Source organism: Lepus europaeus, chromosome 5, assembly GCF_033115175.1.
Source record: "Lepus europaeus isolate LE1 chromosome 5, mLepTim1.pri, whole genome shotgun sequence".
Lineage (NCBI taxonomy): Eukaryota > Metazoa > Chordata > Mammalia > Lagomorpha > Leporidae > Lepus > Lepus europaeus.
This window is the reverse complement of record NC_084831.1, coordinates 114,855,494-114,874,238: the sequence shown is the minus strand read 5'-3', so window position 1 is coordinate 114,874,238 and position 18,745 is coordinate 114,855,494. Positions and strand designations below refer to the sequence as shown.

The 18,745-nt window shown below is 53.3% G+C and overlaps 1 protein-coding gene across 1 annotated transcript; it reads left to right on the top strand.

Moving 5' to 3' along the window:
* The first annotated feature begins 285 nt into the window (after positions 1 to 285).
* GJA5 (gap junction protein alpha 5) lies at positions 286 to 16,758 on the top strand. The gene is made up of 2 exons (XM_062193519.1): positions 286 to 353; positions 13,814 to 16,758. Exon 2 carries the CDS (start codon positions 13,847 to 13,849, stop codon positions 14,921 to 14,923), a length of 1,077 nt encoding a protein of 358 aa, XP_062049503.1. The 5' UTR covers positions 286 to 353; positions 13,814 to 13,846; the 3' UTR covers positions 14,924 to 16,758.
* Positions 16,759 to 18,745: the final 1,987 nt, after the last annotated feature.

Genomic DNA, 18,745 nt, shown 5'->3' with positions numbered 1-18,745 from the left:
GGCAGGCCAGCCTCAGGCGGCGCTGGGGCGAAGGGCTGCGGCGGGACTGCCAGGAGGAGGGGGCGAGCGCGAGGAGGGACCGCAGGGACCGGAGGGAAGCAGAGTTTTCAGAAGAGAGCAAAGATTCTGAGCGCGGGACAGACAGAGAGGGGAGGGAGGGCTCCAGAGGGGAAAGGGGGAGGAGAGAGCAAGAGGAGGAAGAAGTGGGAGGAGGGAGGGCGACGGACAGCGATTAAAAAGAGGGTGGAAGAGGAGCAACTGACAGGCTCAAGAGCAACAGGGGGCACTTGGAGAAGAGGCAGCCCGAGCGCGAGGAAGCCCAGGGCGACTGCAGGGAGGAGGAAGAGCAGCAGGTAAGGGTGAACTTGACTTCTAGGAGGTGAAGTGCGAACGCACGCAGGAGGAGAGAGGCTCGCACCGGCTGGAGCGCACTCCAGTTTCCTCTCGGTACCTGCGAGTTTGTCTCCCACCACTCTCGTGAGGTGGGGACGTAGCAAGGAGGAAGGGTTAGGGAAGCAGCCAGGCACACCCGGCTGGTTTGCACCGAGCGGCCGCGACGCGCGCTCGGGGCCCGCGGGGATGCCGTGCGCCCGGCGTGTCCTAGGAGCGCGTCGCCTGTCCACGTCCCAGAACGTTGATTAGGGAGAAATCGGCCCTTTGGAAACAGAACGCAAGCCTGTCTTCCGATGCTGCTTCTAGGCACTGGAGGACTCTTCTGGAAATGCCTTCTGCAGCATCTCGGGGAGTGTTGTGATTTTTTTTTTTTTCTCCCGAAGGCATGTTGGAGGGTTTAAAAATACTCCCTGCTTAGTTTCCTGCCGGGGATCATGTCCCGCGTGCAGTGGCCGCATGGAAGACAGCCAGGCTGCCACTCGCGGTGGAGCAAAGAGCTGGGGAGGACCCGGAGAGGCACCCGCGCAGGGTCGCTCTGCCACGGACACTGGGCGGAGAGGCCTCCGCCAGCTCCTCGCCTTGCCTCTGAGCATGGGGTAGAGAACCCAGCCCCTGGGGTTGGGAGACCCAGGAGGCTGTGTGGCTGTGAACCTGACCTCTCCCCCTCTGAGGCTGTTTCCCCACTATAAAAGAGGGGTCTGAAGAGGAAGGAGCCCTCTGGGGCCAGTGAGCGCTAACACAGTGCCAGGCTGAGACTGCACAGGCGCAGAGGCCGCTCGGAACCTTGAGAGCAGGATGTCGGGCGCCAGGGCTCCGGGCCTCGGTTGTCCCTCCACTCCGCTGGCAGCACAGCCTGTCCTCGCAGAGGGATCCTGGTTTCTCCTGCTCTGCACGGGCACACAGGGTCCCTGGGCTGAGAGAGGGAAAGGCAGCACCAAGGGCGCTGGGTAGGGAGCAGGGACCCCTGACACCCAGCTAAAGTGACCGGAGGCCGCAGAGCAGAGGCCTGGCCCTCGGTTTGCCTGGTGCTGGGGCTCAGAGCTGGGCACTCACACTGGCATTTAGAGGCGTCCCCAGCCTGCCTGCCACATCTCCACTCGCTGTCCCAGAGTCAGAGCCCAGCCGACACCCTGCTTGACCCACGGCTCTCCCTGTTGGAACCTGTGCCTGTGGCCTGTCCCTCGGAGCCTTGTCCTCACTCAGCACTGCTAGGGAGGAGGCCCACAGACTGCCGTAGGCAGGGCAGAGATCGCTGGGGGCGGTGGGGTGGGGTGGGTGCTTCTCTGGCTTCTGACCCAGTACCCTCGGAGCAGCCCCTCACTGAGACACGTGACGCTCACAGAGCCACAGCACCACAGCAGGCAGAGCCAGGCTGCTGCCCCTCTGCTGCCCTGGAATCCCAGGGGTGTTCTTGCTGGGCTCCGGAAGCCCGCCGCAGCTCTCGTCTCTGCTGCCCCACTTCTGTCCCCACGCCTTCCACCCCCACCCCCACCCCCCCCACCCCCCAGCTCCTAGCTCTGGCCTGAAGTCCTAGGGCATTAGAACTGAAAGGGATTTCTGGGTCTGCCACTCGGCCCTCTCCCTCAACTCAGGAGGAAACAAGGCCTAGAAAGGGAAAGTGATTTGCTGGAGGTGACAGCAGGTCAGGGCCGACTGGACTCCGTGGGGAGAGCACCTGCTCTGCCCACTCATGCCTAGGGCTCTTTGATCTCCATCCTGGGCTGCCTTCCCGCCTCAGTGTCTCCCCAATTCTCCCCTCGGAGCATCTCTCCAGTCCTGTTTATCTCCATCCTCGTCATCTCTGCCGGCTAGCAAGGGACAGCAGCAGGGCTGCACAGGGCCACCTGGCCTTTAGGTATGGCTGATACCCCCCACCCTGGCCCAGCCAGTGAGACTATGACAGAGGGGCTGTCAGTGTGGACAGGGACCGGAAGACCCGTAGCCTTCAGGGCCATGGGGCCCCAGGGCCCGCCTTCCAGGGAAGGACTCCCACACTGGGATTCCAGCAGCTCTCTGTGTGAATTAATCCCCTTGGGCTCAGCCCTGGCTTTGAGGCGAGCTGGCCAAGGCAGGGAGGTGCCCATTTTCCTGGAAAACCTCCGGGCTCCTATGAAAGACTTCCTTTCTGAGGTGGGGAGCTGCTAGAGCATGATGAGCGATAGCTGGACACTACTTTATCAATCAGTTTCTTCCCTGACATACTAGCAAATAATAGGCAGGGAAAATTCAGTATTCAGTAATTCACCCGCTTTCATAAGTAAAGGGAGTTGGGAGGTCTCAGAATCAGAGGTCTTGAAATAGCCCAGAGGACCTAGAGTTTATCTAATTCAAGGGTGGGGCGGAAGGAAGAGCCGGGGGATCTGGAGTCACATTTGGGTTCGATTTCTAACTACATGACCTTGAGCAAATGATTTCTTCATCTGCCAAGGAAGTTTATAAGTATCTTTTGTAAGAGTTTATGAAGATTAAATCAAGTATTTAAAATGGCTATCCCTTAGTAGGTGCTCAGAGAACAGCAGAATGAGGTAGAATCCGGGTCCTCTGGTCCCCGGCCAGGTCTATGGAGTGCATCTCCTTGGATGGGCAGCCCTTTTGCGGTGAAAGCTCACCATGACAGGACTCTGGGAAGGTACTGTTTGTTTTTTATGACCAAAATTTCTCTTCCGACCTTTAGCTGGGAATCAGAAAAATCCGAACCTGCCTCTGGACTTTACCATAACTTGCCGTACTCCTAAGACGGAAGGGCACAGACTCCTGAGACGTTCTTAGAGCTGGGAGGGCCTTAGCAACCACCGAACTCAAGCCTTTTGTTTGATATGTGAGTTGAGCTGAGGCTCAGGGTGGGGATGGGGGGACTGTCTTGTTGAGGGCCACAGAGAAGCAGCTGGAGCCCCCAAAGAGCCTCTTGTGAAGCGATACTGGAGCATTGTCACAGGTGACTTCCAGAATCTTATCCTGACCTGGAAACTCCATGGTGCAGAACTTCAGGCCATGGCAGCCATGGTTCTAGTGACCACTGTGCCTTCTCCTGACAAGAGTCAAGGTGGCCCTTCCCCTGAGATCCCTGGGGAGACACCCCTCTCTCTTCCAAGCAGAACCGAGCCTGCTTTGACCCCTGTCTGTGGTGTGCTTTTGGCCTGGTGATCAGGTTCAAATGTGCTGCAGCTCCTCGGGCTGGAGGAGTCCTGTGAAACACGCTTTGTTAGACAGACTCCAGTGGAGACCACTTTAGGTCCAAAGTCTCGAGTTCAAGACACGTTAGGAGGCACACTGGACCCGCCACAGGCAGGAGAGGGGCCTGGCCCCGCAGAGCCTGGCCCCCCCCTGCTTCTCCAGCCCTGCCCACAGGGTCTTACCGCCCAGGTGAACGAGTGTCCTCCCAGCTCTGACAGTCAGCCTCCTGCATGGTCACCTGGGGGTCCTTGCCGTGTCCTAGCCAGCCCACTGCACTGTCGAAGTCTGCACCACGCTGGCAGTCAGGGCAGGATACTGAGAATGTCAGAAAAGAAAGCGAGGAATTAGTGTGAGTATTATCAAGTGCCCGCCCTGTGCCACAGCCGGTTCTAGGTGTTTTCATCTGTCCGCATAGCCGTCAACTTCCGTGAGCAGGTGTTCCCGTTTCTCAGATGAGCTGGAAACTAGAGGTAAAGTGACTACATTCACACAACTAGGGAGTGAGGCAAACAGGGTCCTAGCCTCGCTGCTGCTTAGCAACCAGCAGCCCTACCACCTAACCATTGCTCTTTCTACAGTTTAGACTTCGAGGGCACACCAGAGCCTGCTGTTTGGCCAGCCCAGAACCCTGCGGTAGACACCGCCTCAGTCAAGAGCACTTACCGGCTAAAAAAGGAAGTCATTTTCTATATGTGGATTCTGGCCAAATGGTGGCAGATGCTGAAGGGTCGGGAATCCTGTCTGTTGTGGGCCGAGGGCTGAGCCCACCAATGCAGTGATTAATTCTAGGAACAGCATATGCAAGAGATGGTCAGTCAAGAAGCCAGCAGCTAAAGGGAGAAACCCAGGGCCCCCAACAGGACTAGGAAACGTGCAAAGGCCCAGCTTGCCGTGCTGAGATTGGAGTTCTATTTGTTGTGAAGTCCAAGGTCTCCTTTTCTTTCCCTTTGCAGAGAACTTGGGCTTTGGTGTCAAGCTGACCAGGTTCAAGTCCATTATACACCATTTGCCAGTTTGAGGCTTTGTATGTTTCTTAACCTGCGAGCTTGAGTTTTCTCTTCTGTCAAAGGCAATGCTACTGTTTTCCTGGCAGGGTTGATGGGAGAGTTACAAAGTACAGTGGTGGAGTGCTTCACACATGCTCAACTTAGTGCTGGCTATTATCGTAATTGCTTAACTTCCCTGGATCCTGGGCATTTTGTGCACAAATAAGGGGCTGGGTGTGATTGATCTCTGGGTTCGTTTCAGCTCCACTGTGCGGGGAATCTGTGACAACGTGGTGGGAGCAGGAGAGAAATGTGAGCATTGTCAGAGAATTTTTCATTAATAATTCCATAGGTACAAATTACTCTGCTTGGAGCAATCAATAAGGACCTCCCAATATTTCCTCTTAATTTAACATTTCCATTCACCACCTCTTCCCATCTACTCTTTGCAACTTTTTCGTCTTCCAATATTTGCAGAAGACAATTATTTATCCCAGCGTCATTCTCTTTCTCCACTTTGCCTGCTCCCTTCCACTCCTTGGCTTTGAAACAGCTGTCTGCCAGCAGCGTGTCTCTGAGTGGGCCAATCTGTCCTTGTCAGAATAAATAATTAAATGCAAAGAGGAGTTAATTATCTGCTGTTGGCTGGGTAGGAGGAAAACTAACGTGAGGACTTTATCTCGCCCATCTGGCTGCCGCCTCCCTCATCTCCGTCTTCCTCTCCCCTCTGTAGGGAGTGACTGTTCGGGGATGCAGATCCCCAGGGACTTCTAATTTTGAGGAAGCTGCCCACACTGGCTGGCTCCATGGATATGGCTGTGTCATACGCTCGCTGGGTCATGTGCCCCTGAGAGTAGAAAAGAGAGCACACCCTGAATGTGAGAAGTGTGAGAGCCGCACCCCTGCCCCTGCCTTGCACACACCCCGCTCACGGTCAGCTCCCAGCGCTCACAGCCATCTTATACGAAAGTGGCCTTGCACTGGCACTGGTTTGCCAAAGAAAGGAACTTTGGACAATTTAGGTAGTTCGGCCTCGCTATTAAGTCAGGGGGCCACTGTTGGCTGAGCCAGGAGCCACGTTTGGCTCAGAGCTCTCTCTCGCCAGCAGTGAGACCTTAGTCCAGTTACTAGGGGAGCAGGGCTTGGGCGTTTGGGCCGTGGTCAAGTCGCTGCCAGTCTGCCCATGTGCTGTATCAGAGTGCCTGGTTTGAGTAATCCACACTCTGGAGGCAGCCGTGTGTGAGTCTCGGGTGGAGCTCCACTCCTGACGTCAGCCTGGCCCAGCCCCACTGTGGCAGGCATCTGGGGAGTGAACCAGCGGATGGGAAATCTCTGTCTACGTCTGTCTGTCTGTCTTCCTCTCTCTGTCCATCTTTCAAATACATTTTTAAAAAGCAGGGGCAAGGGGTGAAAATAGTTCCTACTTCCTCAGGTTGTGAGAACCAAATGAAAAAATGTATAGAAAGAACTTGCAGAGTGTCCGGCACATAAAAAGCCCTTAATAAGTGTTTACCCGTTATTTTTATCACCTGGACACAAATTCTTTTTGTGTGTAACTCTGGTTGAACTAGAAGATGCAACTGAGGATCTCAAAACATAATAAAGATAACTGAATCAACTAAGGTTCAAGACAGACTTTTCTTTCTTTTTTTAAAGATTTATTTATTATTTATTTGAAAGGCAGAGTTTACTGAGAGAGGAGAGACATAGAGAGATCTTCCATCTGTGGGTTCACCCCCCAAAGGCCGCAATGGCCAGAGCTGGGCCAGTCTGAAGCCAGGAGCGCCTCCTGGGTATCCCACGTGGGTGCAGGAGCCCAACACTTGGCCATCTTCCACTGCTTTCCCAAGCACATTTCAGGGAGCTGGATAGGAAGTGGAGCAGCCAGGGCTTGAAGTGAGGCACATATGGGATGCCAGCATTGCAGGCAGCAGCTTTACCTGCTACACCACAGCGCCGGCCCTGGCACACTTTTCACATAATTCTGCCCGTATACCATTTTAGGGAGAAACTATGGAGGTGAGGGGAAATCATAAAAATGTCCACAAATGAGTAAGGTGCAAAGGAGTTCGGTGATGATGGCTACAGTTGGCACTTTGTGAAGCCACTTTTGCTGTCTGACGTGGCACAGGAGTTGAGTAAACATCTTGGGACGGAAACTGAGCTGACCTGGTTCTGGGTCTCACGCAGCCTTTAAGGAGGCCCTTTCACAACAGAACTCTCTCAGATGGGAAACACGTGCCACATTCCACTGTCTGGTGGACAGAGTGGCAGCGTGGGCCCAGGGGGCTGTGATTATTACTATGAATAACAACCTTGATTGAGAAGCAGAGATCTGTTAGATACCATCCAGAACATGTGTCATTGTCCAGAATTAGACTCAGACTCCCTGGAGTGCCCTGATAATCTCAGTTTGATGAACTCGGATAAGTTTCCCAGAAACTCGAAGGCAGGAGGCGGCAAGGAATGGTGCCTAGTCAGACAGTGTGCGCTGTGTACCCTCCCAGTCCTGCTCAGGCCAAGTGGAGGGGAGGAAGCAAGATCTCCATGGCTCCTGTCACCATCATCCCTGGGCAGTTGCCCCTAGCCAGCTACCCGGGGAAGGCCCATCTGCTGACATGCAGCGTGGCCCCCAAGGCTTGCTCACCCTCTGTGCAAGCGCTCTGTGCAAGCATCCACCACTTCGACGTTTTGAGGGGCACATGGCACCTGCAGACCAGTTTGCACGACAGCCATTGCCAAAGCACTGGTGTAAGCATGAGTTTTACCAATTGCACAGTGCTTCAGGGCTGCCACCCCATTTAGGGGTGTCAGTTTAAGGTCTGCCTTCAGGAGCAAGTCACAGCCTGAGCATGGTTCATGAGGGTTGGGAACAACTCCAGAGTCCTAGGCTTGGCCTCCCTGTTCTGGGCACTGAGCTCTCAAACCACAGTTTCTCGTCTTAGTAAGTTGGCTCATGCAGTGCCTTTGTCTGAAGTCCTCTCATCTCGCACATCTCCTCTATCCTGCACCCCTACAAGCATCATCGCGTCACATGTACCTAACTCCTAGTCAAGGGTTGTCTGCTCTGGGAAGTCCTCTCTACCCACCCACCGCCACCTTTGGCTGAGGTCAGCGTTCTCATGTGCGTTTGCATGGCATCCTGCATTTGCGTCTATCCTGGGACTCACCACGTTTGCTTGTGTTTGTATCCCCCACAGGCACTGAGTGTCTTCATATGGTCCTTGGGTTCCTGAATTTCAGCACAGCTCTAGCATAAAAGGACACCCGAGAAAGCGTTTATAAAACTGAGCTGAATTAGACTTTTTCCTATACTTTTTCTCAACACTCCACACGGTGCAGGTAACACGAAGGGAGCAAATAAATATCTGCTTGATTGTATAAAAGCTGATCCCAGGCCTTATCACTAAACGGCACAGTCATGTCTCAAATCACTCAATACCCCTGGTTAGTAGAGCTTTTGAAGTTCAAGTGCAGAGACCGAAGCATTGATGAGCTGCACTTTGGAGGGGAGGTGGAGGGAAACTTTCTGGCAAGTTGGATCGGAAACTTTGGATGGAAGCCCTGCTTCTGCCCCCAGCAGTCTTCCTTTCTTTGAACAAGTGGTCTCTGTAGGCTTCTTTCTCTGCTCAACAGAGGGAAACATAACCGCTGCACAAAGTGGTCACACAGAGTCTTCCATCAGCAGTAAGAAGTGAATGCCTATAACATTCTGAAGGTTCTTGATATTGGACACAGCAAATGTGGTACTGCCCTCTTGGAGCCAACAGGGCAATGTAAGAGAAGCACATTTTTTTTAACAGTGTAAAGTTTCATTTTTATCTATTGTCAGGCCTTTTTAGTTTTTACAAATGTAATGGAGATTGGCCAGAGTTGTAGAGTTACTGGTAAAGTTGCTGCCTGTGTCACTGGAATGCCATATGAGTGTGAGAAAGCATTTATTATATACCTGTGAGAAAATCTAATGCCATAAGAATACAAAATATTTTTTAAACAAATAAAGTAGTTTTGATTTTTGAGTTTCCCACCCCTTTGAGGGAAGAAGCCATTAAGTCTTTGAGGGAAGGAATTATGACTGGTTTTATTAATTTAATGGATGGCATTGAGTGCTAATATTTGTCAGGCCTGAAATCTCTCAAGGATTGCTCTCAGTCCTCAGAGCAGTGGTAGGCACATAGTAGGGACTTTAAAAACTACTTTCAGGTTGTTGAGAGACTAGAAACTTTGGGAGGACAAACTGAGTGCAGCACACAGCCAAGTGTGAGGAGGCACCCTCCACGCTGGAGGCCGATTTAGAGCATCTCAGGTGGTATCCAATAGGGCTGAGGTCCCTTGCACGCTGCATCCATGGAGGAGTCAGAGGAAGAGGTTTGGGCTATGAGTTTAGGACTAATTCAGGTTCCTCTGAAATGGTTTTCTTTGGAAAAGATCAGCTGTGCAGGCGGCCCACGATGTCCACACAAGGGGGAGCACCGAGTCGGGAGTGCAGACACCCGAGCGTTACTTCTAGCTCTCTAATACTGGAAGTAAAGGCACGAAGGGTTTGTGCTCACTGTACATAAAACCCTTCCCCTGTCCCGTCCCCTTTTACCCAAGCCCCGTGTTGCTATTACTAACTTCCCCAGGGACCCTTCCAAAAGCTGCTTCGTCTGCAGGTAGGACACACTGTAGAGGACTTTGAAGGTTTGGCCAAGAAGAACCTTAATAGTCAGGCTGACCTCCTCACGTTCAAGGGACCATCTCAGATGGCCGTGGAGACCTGGAGATTTGGATCAGTTGCGGAGGGCTATGCCCCCAAGTCCCCAGGGCCCCTTGGAGCGCCCTATTCTAACAAAGCCCTCTCCCAGCCTAGAAAATTTGACTCAGGCTCCTGCCACCCACTCCCACAGCACCTTATGGGCACTTCCTGAACATTAAAACACCTGCTTCCTTGAAATTACATGTCGAATGTCAACTTTCCATTATGGGAAGTCTAGGCAGAGCTAAACTCAAGAGAGGTGGGGGATTCTTCTTGGTTGTCCCCCTCCTTCCTGCTCTCTCCTCAGTGCCTAGCACGCTGCTCAGCACCTCGTAGCCACTCAATAAACTGATTCATGAATGGATGAGTCACTAGAGGATATTCTCGGCCAGGACAGAGAGGTGAGAAACTGTGGGACGTGTAGGGGAGTTGTGTAGCTTCGGGGCTGAGGGCGCGAGGGGCACAGTGAAGAAAAGGCAGGGTGAGGCTGTGCCATGGAGGGCCCCATGGAGCAAGGCTGACAGTTCGGGCTTTCTAAGCAGGAGGAAGCCAGCAAAGACCACAGCTTCAGCAGAGAGGTAAACGTCCATTGTAATCGGTAGAATTTATTCGTGGCATAGGCAGCTTCCTTTGCCCCTCCTCATACACTTCCTGCCAAGAAACGCAAAATAAACGACAAAGCATTGTCTATGCCACACACCCAGTAAAGTCACCGAGTATCTTATCTACAAATTTCTTTGGCCGGGTTGTAGAGGACCCAAGGGAAGCCAACATGGCTGGAAAACTAACTCGAGCCAGGATGCTTTCATGTCGGAACCTGAGCAGCTGGCACATGGTAGCGATGTTCAGTTTCTCTGACCTCGCTTGAAGGTCAGCAGTGAGGGGTCCTGTACCCCAACTCCTCTGCCAAGCCCTGGCTTTCTGGTTTTCCAAGGCGTTTCTCTCTTGAACCTGTGCCTTCCCTCTTCCAGGAGGGAGTCCCTGGACTACAAGTGAGGGAGTCAGCACTCAGGCCTCTTGGCAGACCAGACCAAGGCACCACATGCTTTGCCTGGAACTGTTTTTACACTTCCTTGGGGATTTGCTAGGAATGAGTGACAGAGAGTGAGAGGGTCAGGGAAAGTCCTCAGGAAGTGCGTCTGCGGAGCTCGTTCCGATCCTGGGTGATTTTCTGGTTTCCACTCCCGTTTTTATTTTCTTCTCATTTCCTCCCGTTCTGCTGTCCCCTCCCATTTTTTTCTTTTCTCATTTTTAATCACTTTTCTCTACTTCCTATGTTCCCTTTTCCTTTCCCTCTTCTTTCATTCTCCTCCTCGCGTGCTTTGCTCGCAATAGCTACCTTTTATGCAGTTCTTGTATGCTGAGCACGGTGCCAGGAGCTTTCTACCCATCACCCCGCAGCCTCCAGGAGTGAACTCGCAGTGTCTCCACCGTGCATATGAGCAAAGGGAAACACAGACTGAAGAACTCATCCGAGCTCAGCAGACAGTAACAGGGATTTGAACTCCGGGTACCTAACTCCCGTGCCTGTCTTCTCTTAACCACCGCATGGCTGCTTTTTCTGCATTTCCACTTCCCCCTTGCCAGCAGCCTTTTGTGCTGCCTGGTTTTCCCTCCCTTCCTCTCACTCACCACCGTCCAGTCACAGCATGCCTGTGCCTGGCTCCGAAGGTGCTGAACACTATGCACGCGCCCAGAAGAGAGGACAGACCATCCAAACACTTATCTAATCAGCCATTTTCCTTTCGAGCAAGTGTTCCGCGATTTTCCACATTTGGGGGCTGGAGGAAGGGCCCCGTCACCACCTGAGGAAAAGAGGCAGATGCCCGATCACCAACCAGAGGAAGGACCTGCAGCCCTGGCTGGGCCTTTGATACAGAGGGGAACGGAGATAAGTCCCTTTCCGCTGACTCAGGGCCTCTCTGCATACTGTCAGGGTTGGGGGTTGGGGGCTGGGAGAAGACAGAGCCAAGAGGCTGGTTTCTGTCAGAGAATCAGGTCTGCAGCCAAGGAAGCCTGAGCTATGAAATGCAGCTCTCCACCCTGTCTTTTCCCATAAGCGTAAAGAATGTTGCAGTAGGAACCAGGAGCATGTTGGCAGCACAGATATGAAGGTCAGAGTTTGAACTTGGCAACCTGTAAGGTCTCATGCAAATCCGAGGTTCTTTGATGCTAAGAAGGGAACATTTCTGTTCAGTTCCCGCCTATCTCTTGGCCATCCTGTTGGCTACAATCAGTTGAGAGGTTTAAACTATAAGGCCACTTGTTGTTCGCCAAGGAAGTCGGAAGTAGGAGATTCAAGAGTTGATTCAGAGGCTTTAGGACATGGGCTGGCATTTGGGAGACTCTCTGCGAAGCTTCAGACACTTTGGCCCACCCCACCTTGCCCACAGGCAGGAAGCGGGGGTGGGGAGGACTGTGAGGGAGGCTCCCTCTGTTTGCTGGGGGATGGAAAACCCCATGCAGAGCCCTCTCCATGTTAGACCCTCCCCATTCCTCACTGACCAGAACTTACTGCAGTGGAGACTAAAAACCAGCATCACCTGGTCTTTTCACCCTGCTAGCGGGAGGCAGGCAAGGAACAGGAATTGGTTTGCCACTGGGTGGGAAGCACCAGTGCCTGCCACCTCCTCCTGGGCCAGGATCTGCTGATACAGAGGAAAAGGCAGTCACTGGTCTCAAGCGGTTCCTATTGGGAGAACAGGGAGGCAGAGGACAATACGTGGTGGCCAGGGATGGGGTCCCCAGGATCCTCAAGGGGGCTGAGGCCCAGCTTGATGGGGTAGGGAGAGCTAGAGGGAGGAATGGATGAATTGAGATTTTATTTATTTATTAGAGCGGCAGAGAGAAGAAGACGGAAGAGTGAGAACTTCCACCTGCCACTCCCCAAACACTCGCAACGGCCCTGGGGCATTAAGTCAGGAGCTGAGAACTCAATGCAGGTCTCCCACGTGGGTGGGTGGCAGACATCCAGCTAGCTGAGCCATCACTGCTGTCACCTGGGGTCTGTATTAGCAGGAAGCGGGAGTCAGGACTGGAGCCTGGCGCTGAGCTCAGGCTCTCTGACGTGAATTGTGGGTATCCTACCTGGTAGATTAACTCTAGAACAAATATTTCCCTCCACCCCCTGTTTTTCAATTTGAGAAGAGGCAGAGACACACACAGACACACGCACAGAGGCACACACACATCCAGCTAGGGGGAGGGGCAGGTAACAGGTAATTGGTAGGAGGGCATTTGTGCCAGGAGTGGCATTGAGATGATGCTGGAGAAGCCAGTGAGGGAGGATTTGGCAGGGACATACAGGATTGGCGAGATTATTCTGGACATGAAGGTGAGCAGGACTGTGTGTGGGTACTTCTACAGGCAGGGCAGTGTGTGGGCAGCAGAGCTGTGTGGCTGGGGTGGCTGGCTGCACTGGGTTTACCAGCTGGAGGAAGCTGTCTGTTTCTCTGTGATATCTTTAGCTGGTGGGACTGAAGCTCAATTTTTCAGTTCACCACCTGCTAATGCAGCAGGTGGATGTTGGGTGGTTCCGATCACTGCAGAGCGGTTCCTGAGGGTCCGAGTGTGCCCCTCCCACTCCCACTCCTTCTTCCTCCTCCGAGTTATACCTCTGGAGCCATAGAACTTCCTTCTTCATGGGACAGCATTCAAACATTTACGGTAACGATTTTCAGGGTTTCACTTATCTCGTCTCATTTGGTGCCCTCAGTCCTCTGATGTGGTTACTCCCTCCCCATTTGACAGATGAGAAAAGACACTCAATGAGATGGATGTCCAGAGACATGTTTGTAGATCCCAATCCTGCCTTTCTCCAGGTGTGGTTGCATCAGAAACGCCACAACAGCTTGTTGCAAATCCTGACTCCTGGCGGTCACCGCGGACCTTCTGAAGTGGAATCTCAGGAGGAAAAGCGCAGAAGTCCCCCTGTAACACACAGCACAGTTGCTGTGTAGGGGCCATGTCCTCATCTTGCTGATAAAAGCATGACCGCTTTGAATCTTCCTTTTAATTTTTACTAAGGGTGGGAGAAGCTTTTTGGGCAAATTTGGTTTCAAAGTCACATTTTCTTTTTAAAAAAATAGTAATTAATTAATTCATTGAAAGACAAAAAGTGGGGGCGAAATCTTCCATTTGCTCATTCACTCCCCAATGCCTGCAACACCCAGGGCTGGGCCAGGCTGAAGCCAGGAGTCAAGGGCTCCATCCAGGTTTCCCATAGTGGGTGACAGGGACCCGAGTACTTGGGCCACCATCCTCTGCCTTCTGAGGGGCATTAGCAGGAACCTGGGCTGGTAGTGGAGCAGCCAGGACCCCAACTGGCACTGCCATATGGGATACCAGAGTTGCAGGCAGAAGCTCAACCCCACTGTGCCACAATGCGAGCCCTGAAGTCGCACTTTCTTAAGGAAAGCATTGGTGTGGATCAATGCCCGGTGCACTGTGGGACCGGCGCACGGTAGGACGTCCAGGTCTCTGCAGACACATCTCTTTTTCTCTCTTTCTCCCCCGGGTGCAGAAGTGTTGGTGTCTGTCCCCCAGCTCCGCCAAGATGGGCGACTGGAGCTTCCTGGGAGAGTTCCTGGAGGAAGTGCACAAGCACTCCACGGTGATCGGCAAGGTCTGGCTCACCGTCCTCTTCATATTCCGCATGCTGGTGCTGGGCACCGCGGCCGAGTCTTCCTGGGGGGACGAGCAGTCGGACTTCCAGTGCGACACGATCCAGCCCGGCTGCGAGAACGTCTGCTACGACCAAGCCTTCCCCATCTCCCACATCCGCTACTGGGTGCTGCAGATCATCTTCGTCTCCACGCCATCCCTGGTGTACATGGGCCATGCCATGCACACGGTGCGCATGCAGGAGAAGCGCAAGATGCGCGAGGCCGAGACCGGCAAGGAGGTGCAGGGGGCCGGCTCTTATGAGTACCCGGCGGCCGAGAAGGCGGAGCTGTCCCGCTGGGAGGAAGTGAACGGCAGGATCCTCCTCCAGGGCACTCTGCTCAGAACCTACGTCTGCAGCATCGTCATCCGCACCACGATGGAGGTGGCCTTCATCGTGGGCCAGTACCTGCTCTACGGGATCTTCCTGCACACCCTGCATGTGTGCCGCAGGAGCCCCTGCCCGCACCCCGTCAACTGCTACGTGTCCCGGCCCACGGAGAAGAACGTCTTCATTGTCTTCATGCTGGCCGTGGCCGGACTGTCCCTCTTCCTCAGTCTGGCTGAACTCTACCACCTGGGCTGGAAGAAGATCGGACAGCGACTGGCCAGGTCGCCGCAGAGCTCGGCGGAGGGCCGCCTGCCTGGCCCCTCGGCGGGCACAGCCCAGAGCTGCACGCCTCCGCCCGACTTCACTCAGTGCTTGGAGAATGGCCCTGGGGGGAGGTTCTTCAGCACCTTCAGCACCAACACGGCCTCCCAGCAGAACACAGACAACCTGGCCACGGAGCGGGTGCGAGGCCGGGAGCAGGTGCCGGCGGAGGGCTTCATCCACATCCGCTATGACCAGAAGCCCGATGTGCCGGATGGTGTCTCACCAGGCCACCCCCTCCCTCACGGCTACCAGAGTGACAAGCGGCGTCTTAGCAAGGCCAGCAGTAAGGCCAGGTCAGATGACCTGTCAGTGTGACCTTCCACTGTGCCAGGACCACAATCTGCCGGGAGCAAAGGGGTCTCGGAAGGGGAAGGGGTGGCCCTTCTCAGCCTATGCTCTTACACTCTTCCCTGCTCTGCTCCTTGGGCCTTGGCTCTCAGTGGCATTCCTCCTTACCTCCAGAGGGTGTGACCAGGGCTCCAAGCTGTACTCAGAGATAAGCTACGCCCTTGGCTCCCGTCCCTCCCATCGCCTAGCCAGGGTACCCAGTGAAGCCTTTCAGATCACTCACTGAGCAGGGTGGAGGAAGGGGAGGGAAACATGGCCGGATCTGCCCTGGGAGGGAGAACCAGGGGCACAGAACACCAGCAACATGCCAGGGACATATAGCAGATGGGGTCCCCAAGACCCCCCTGGCTACCTTGACCTCATCACCCCTCCTCTCCCAAGGAAGAGCCCAGTGAGTCAACACATGTGCTCAGGAACCTGTAATCTCCATGGGCCACTGCTTAGAGTGGTGGTGAGGTGGCCTTGGGCTGCCCTTGGCTGTCCCGCCCTCTACCCAGTCTTCAAAAGGGATCCTTGGAACTTGCCCAGCAGCCTCGATTTTACAAGTGCCTTGGCATGGACCGCTGGCAAATGTCCCAGCATGGTGGTGTTGCAGCCTTGCCTTCAGCCAGGGTGCACGCCCGGTCTGGGGCGGGGGGGTGGTGCCAGCTCCTCTAGGGAGTCACTGTACACACAGACTCCACAGGAACTCCGGCCACCACCTGCCATCCTGCAGCTCTGTTACAGTTCCACCCAATAATAGCAACCATCCCCGCCCTTCCTCCCTCGGCCGTCCCTGCAGTGCTGTCCTACAGACCTTATCGACAGCGTGCCCAGGAAACCATCGTCGTCGCTCGGGTCCTGACCAGAAGATCCCCAGCCGCTGGGGCCAGTGGAATTTCCCCAGGTCTTATTAGAACAAAGCAAACATTGTGCTTCTCACAACCCCCTCGGGAAAAGATAAATCTGCTGTGAAGATGGAAATAAAACAGGAGAGAAAACACTGGAAAACTTTTTCTTTCCTATTTATTTCCCTTGCTCACTGCCAACCTAGAGTGCCAAGAAGAGGGATGATGACAGGTCTGGAGGCCCCCACAGCTCTCTTTTCCTGGAGGCTTTAGCAGGGGCCTGGAAGCAGCAGGGGGGTCTCATACTCCCTTGGCAGGTGCTTACTTAAAGAGCGCAGAGCCTTAGGTCTCCCTGATGCCCCAGTGAGACCGGCAAGTGGGGCGCCTTCCCCTCGGACTCGGCTGATGTCTCTGTTCAGTGGTTCCTTCGTGGGCGGCTGCCGTTTCAGGTGCAGGTAGAGGATGCTCAGAACTGGATGCTGAGGCTTAACAGAAAGAATGATTTTTAAAAAATGGAATGCATGCGTGTGTGGTGCATGTGCAAATGGGTAAAGCGGAGGGGAATCCTGCAATAAGGGAAGGGAAATGTGTCTTCTTGTCCTCTCCTCCAGCCATGTCGGAGGGGCTGGGCCTCACTGTTTCAGTGACATCAGCTAAACGAGTAGGAATGAGGGGTAGGAACAGGGGTGGGGAGCTCAGAGAAGCCTCCCTCCTGTTCCACCTGCGCGTCGTTGAGCCCCTCTGCTGATATTTACGAGCCCTTGGTGGGTGCCCAGAGGGAGGAGAGCGAAGACATGGAGGAGACTGCCTGGGATACTATTTAGGATGGCCGTCGTCCCAGGTCTCTGGACAGGACACCTTCCATCTATCGCCTGGTACCAGCATTAGGATCCTCTCTCCTTCCATCTCTGAAATGTGCTTGCTGTGCAATGAGTGTTCCTGAATTAGAAACTCGACGAGATCAATCCTTGATGGTGAGGCTTTCAGAAAAGAGAAAGGAAGTGATATGTGTGATTTGTCTTAATAAAATTAATCTCTACATCCATCCCTCTGTTGTGTCCTAATCACACTGCGACCGTAAGAGGAGGATGGCATTTGTTCACCTTATATACATTAAAAAAGAAAAAAAAGAGGAGGATGGAAGACTTGGGAGGGGGGAGCACTTGGCCCACACCCCTCAGACAGCTGGTAATGTACAGAGCATTGCAGGCAGATATCCGGCATTGCAATCCCAGGGCTGGTTTCCATCTGTAATTCAACTCAGTATCAAATTGCAGGCTGCTTACTCTCCAAGGCTTGGTTTCCTCATCTGCAAATTGGGCCTGCAAGCATCTACCTTACAAGAAAGACTGTTTAAAAATGTTCAGTAGAGGGGCCGGCGCTGTGGCTCAGTGGGTTAACGCCCTGGCCTGAAGTGCCGGCATCCCATATGGGTGCTGGTTCTAGTCCCAGCTGCTCCTCTTCTTATCCAGCTCTCTGCTATGGCCTGGGAAAGCAGTAGAAGTCGTTGGGCCCCTGCACCCGGATGGGAGACCGGGAAGAAGCTCCTGGCTTCTGGCTTCGGATTGGCACAGCTGCGGCTGTTGGAGGCTATCTGGGCAGTAAACTAGCAGGTGGAAGACCTCTCTCTCTGTCTCTACCTCTCTCTGTAACTCTGTCTTTCAAATAAATAGAGTAAGTCTTTAAAAAAAAAACATTCAGTAGGGTGCTTGAAGGATTGCAGTCATGAGATGGCAGTTGTTGCTATGATCTTTATTACTTTTGTTCTTATTTGGAACACATAGTATTTGGAAACTGGGATATAGAGGGACGATTCTGGAACTTTCTCTTGTAGAGCTCACAATGATAATCAAATTAATTCGCATGAAAGGAACAATTAGAATAGAATTAAATAGGAATTAATTTATTAACTCTAAGACCCATTAGGCCCTGGGAAGTGATACATATTGGTGGGGGTGGGGAGGGATGACATAGAGAGCAGTGTCCTGACCTGGCCCTTAAACAGTGGCCAAGGTTGTAGGGAAGAGGAGACGTCAGGGTGATTGGGTGAAATTGGTTTCCGCACCCCCATTTTACAGACGTGCAAGCTGAGGTCCGGGAAGCCTCTCTGACAATGCGCTGGCTTCTCAGGCATCTCTTGGATTGTGATCACATCTTGGTAGAAGAGGAGGAATGATTCTTGCTCCAAACAGAGGGTCCAGGGACCACCAGTCCTTCATCAACCAATGGACATAATTTCCAAGAGAAAGAAACAAAGGCCCAGGAAACCAGACAGAAGTACTCTGACCCACCAACCAGTCTTGTCTATGAGGGTGGGAACCCAACGGGGGCGTGAAGCGAGGACAGAGCATGTCTCAGGTGATGGGGTGGGGGGTAGGGATAGAAAATGAGCGTGGAGATATATGGGTTGAAATCTTACAACTCAGGAGTGCCCCTGGCGCCTGCACAAGGCTGCGGTGCTGAGCCCCAGAGGCCCAGGGAGTCCAGCTGGAAAATGCATCCAGGACTCTTTTTTTTTTTTTGCTCCTAGAAGAAGGGTAGCCCATCTCATAGTTGTAGGAACACAACCATAACATCAAACAGCTTATATTACACCCAGCACCCAAAACCAAGGGAATCATTTTATAGTAAGATTTCTCTTTTTTGAAAGATTTATTTATTTATTTGTAAGTCAGAGTTACATAGAGAGAGAAGGAGAGGCAGAGAGAGAGAGAGAGAGAGAGAGAGAGAGAGGTCTTCCATCCGCTGGTTCACTCCCCAATTGGCCGCAACAGCTAGAGCTGTGCTGATCTGAAGCCAGGAGTCAGGAGCTTCCTCTGGGTCTCCCATATGGGTGCAGGAGCCCAAGGATTTGGGCCATCTTCTACTTACTGCTTTTTCAGGCCATAGCAGAGAGGCAGATCAGAAGCGGAGCAGCCAGGTCTCAAACCAGCGCCCATATAGGATGCCAGTGCTTCAGGCC

Bases quoted from the DNA above. Each gene is read 5' to 3' on its own strand.
- GJA5 (XM_062193519.1), top strand. From the start codon at position 13,847: ATGGGCGACTGGAGCTTCCTGGGAGAGTTCCTGGAGGAAGTGCACAAG.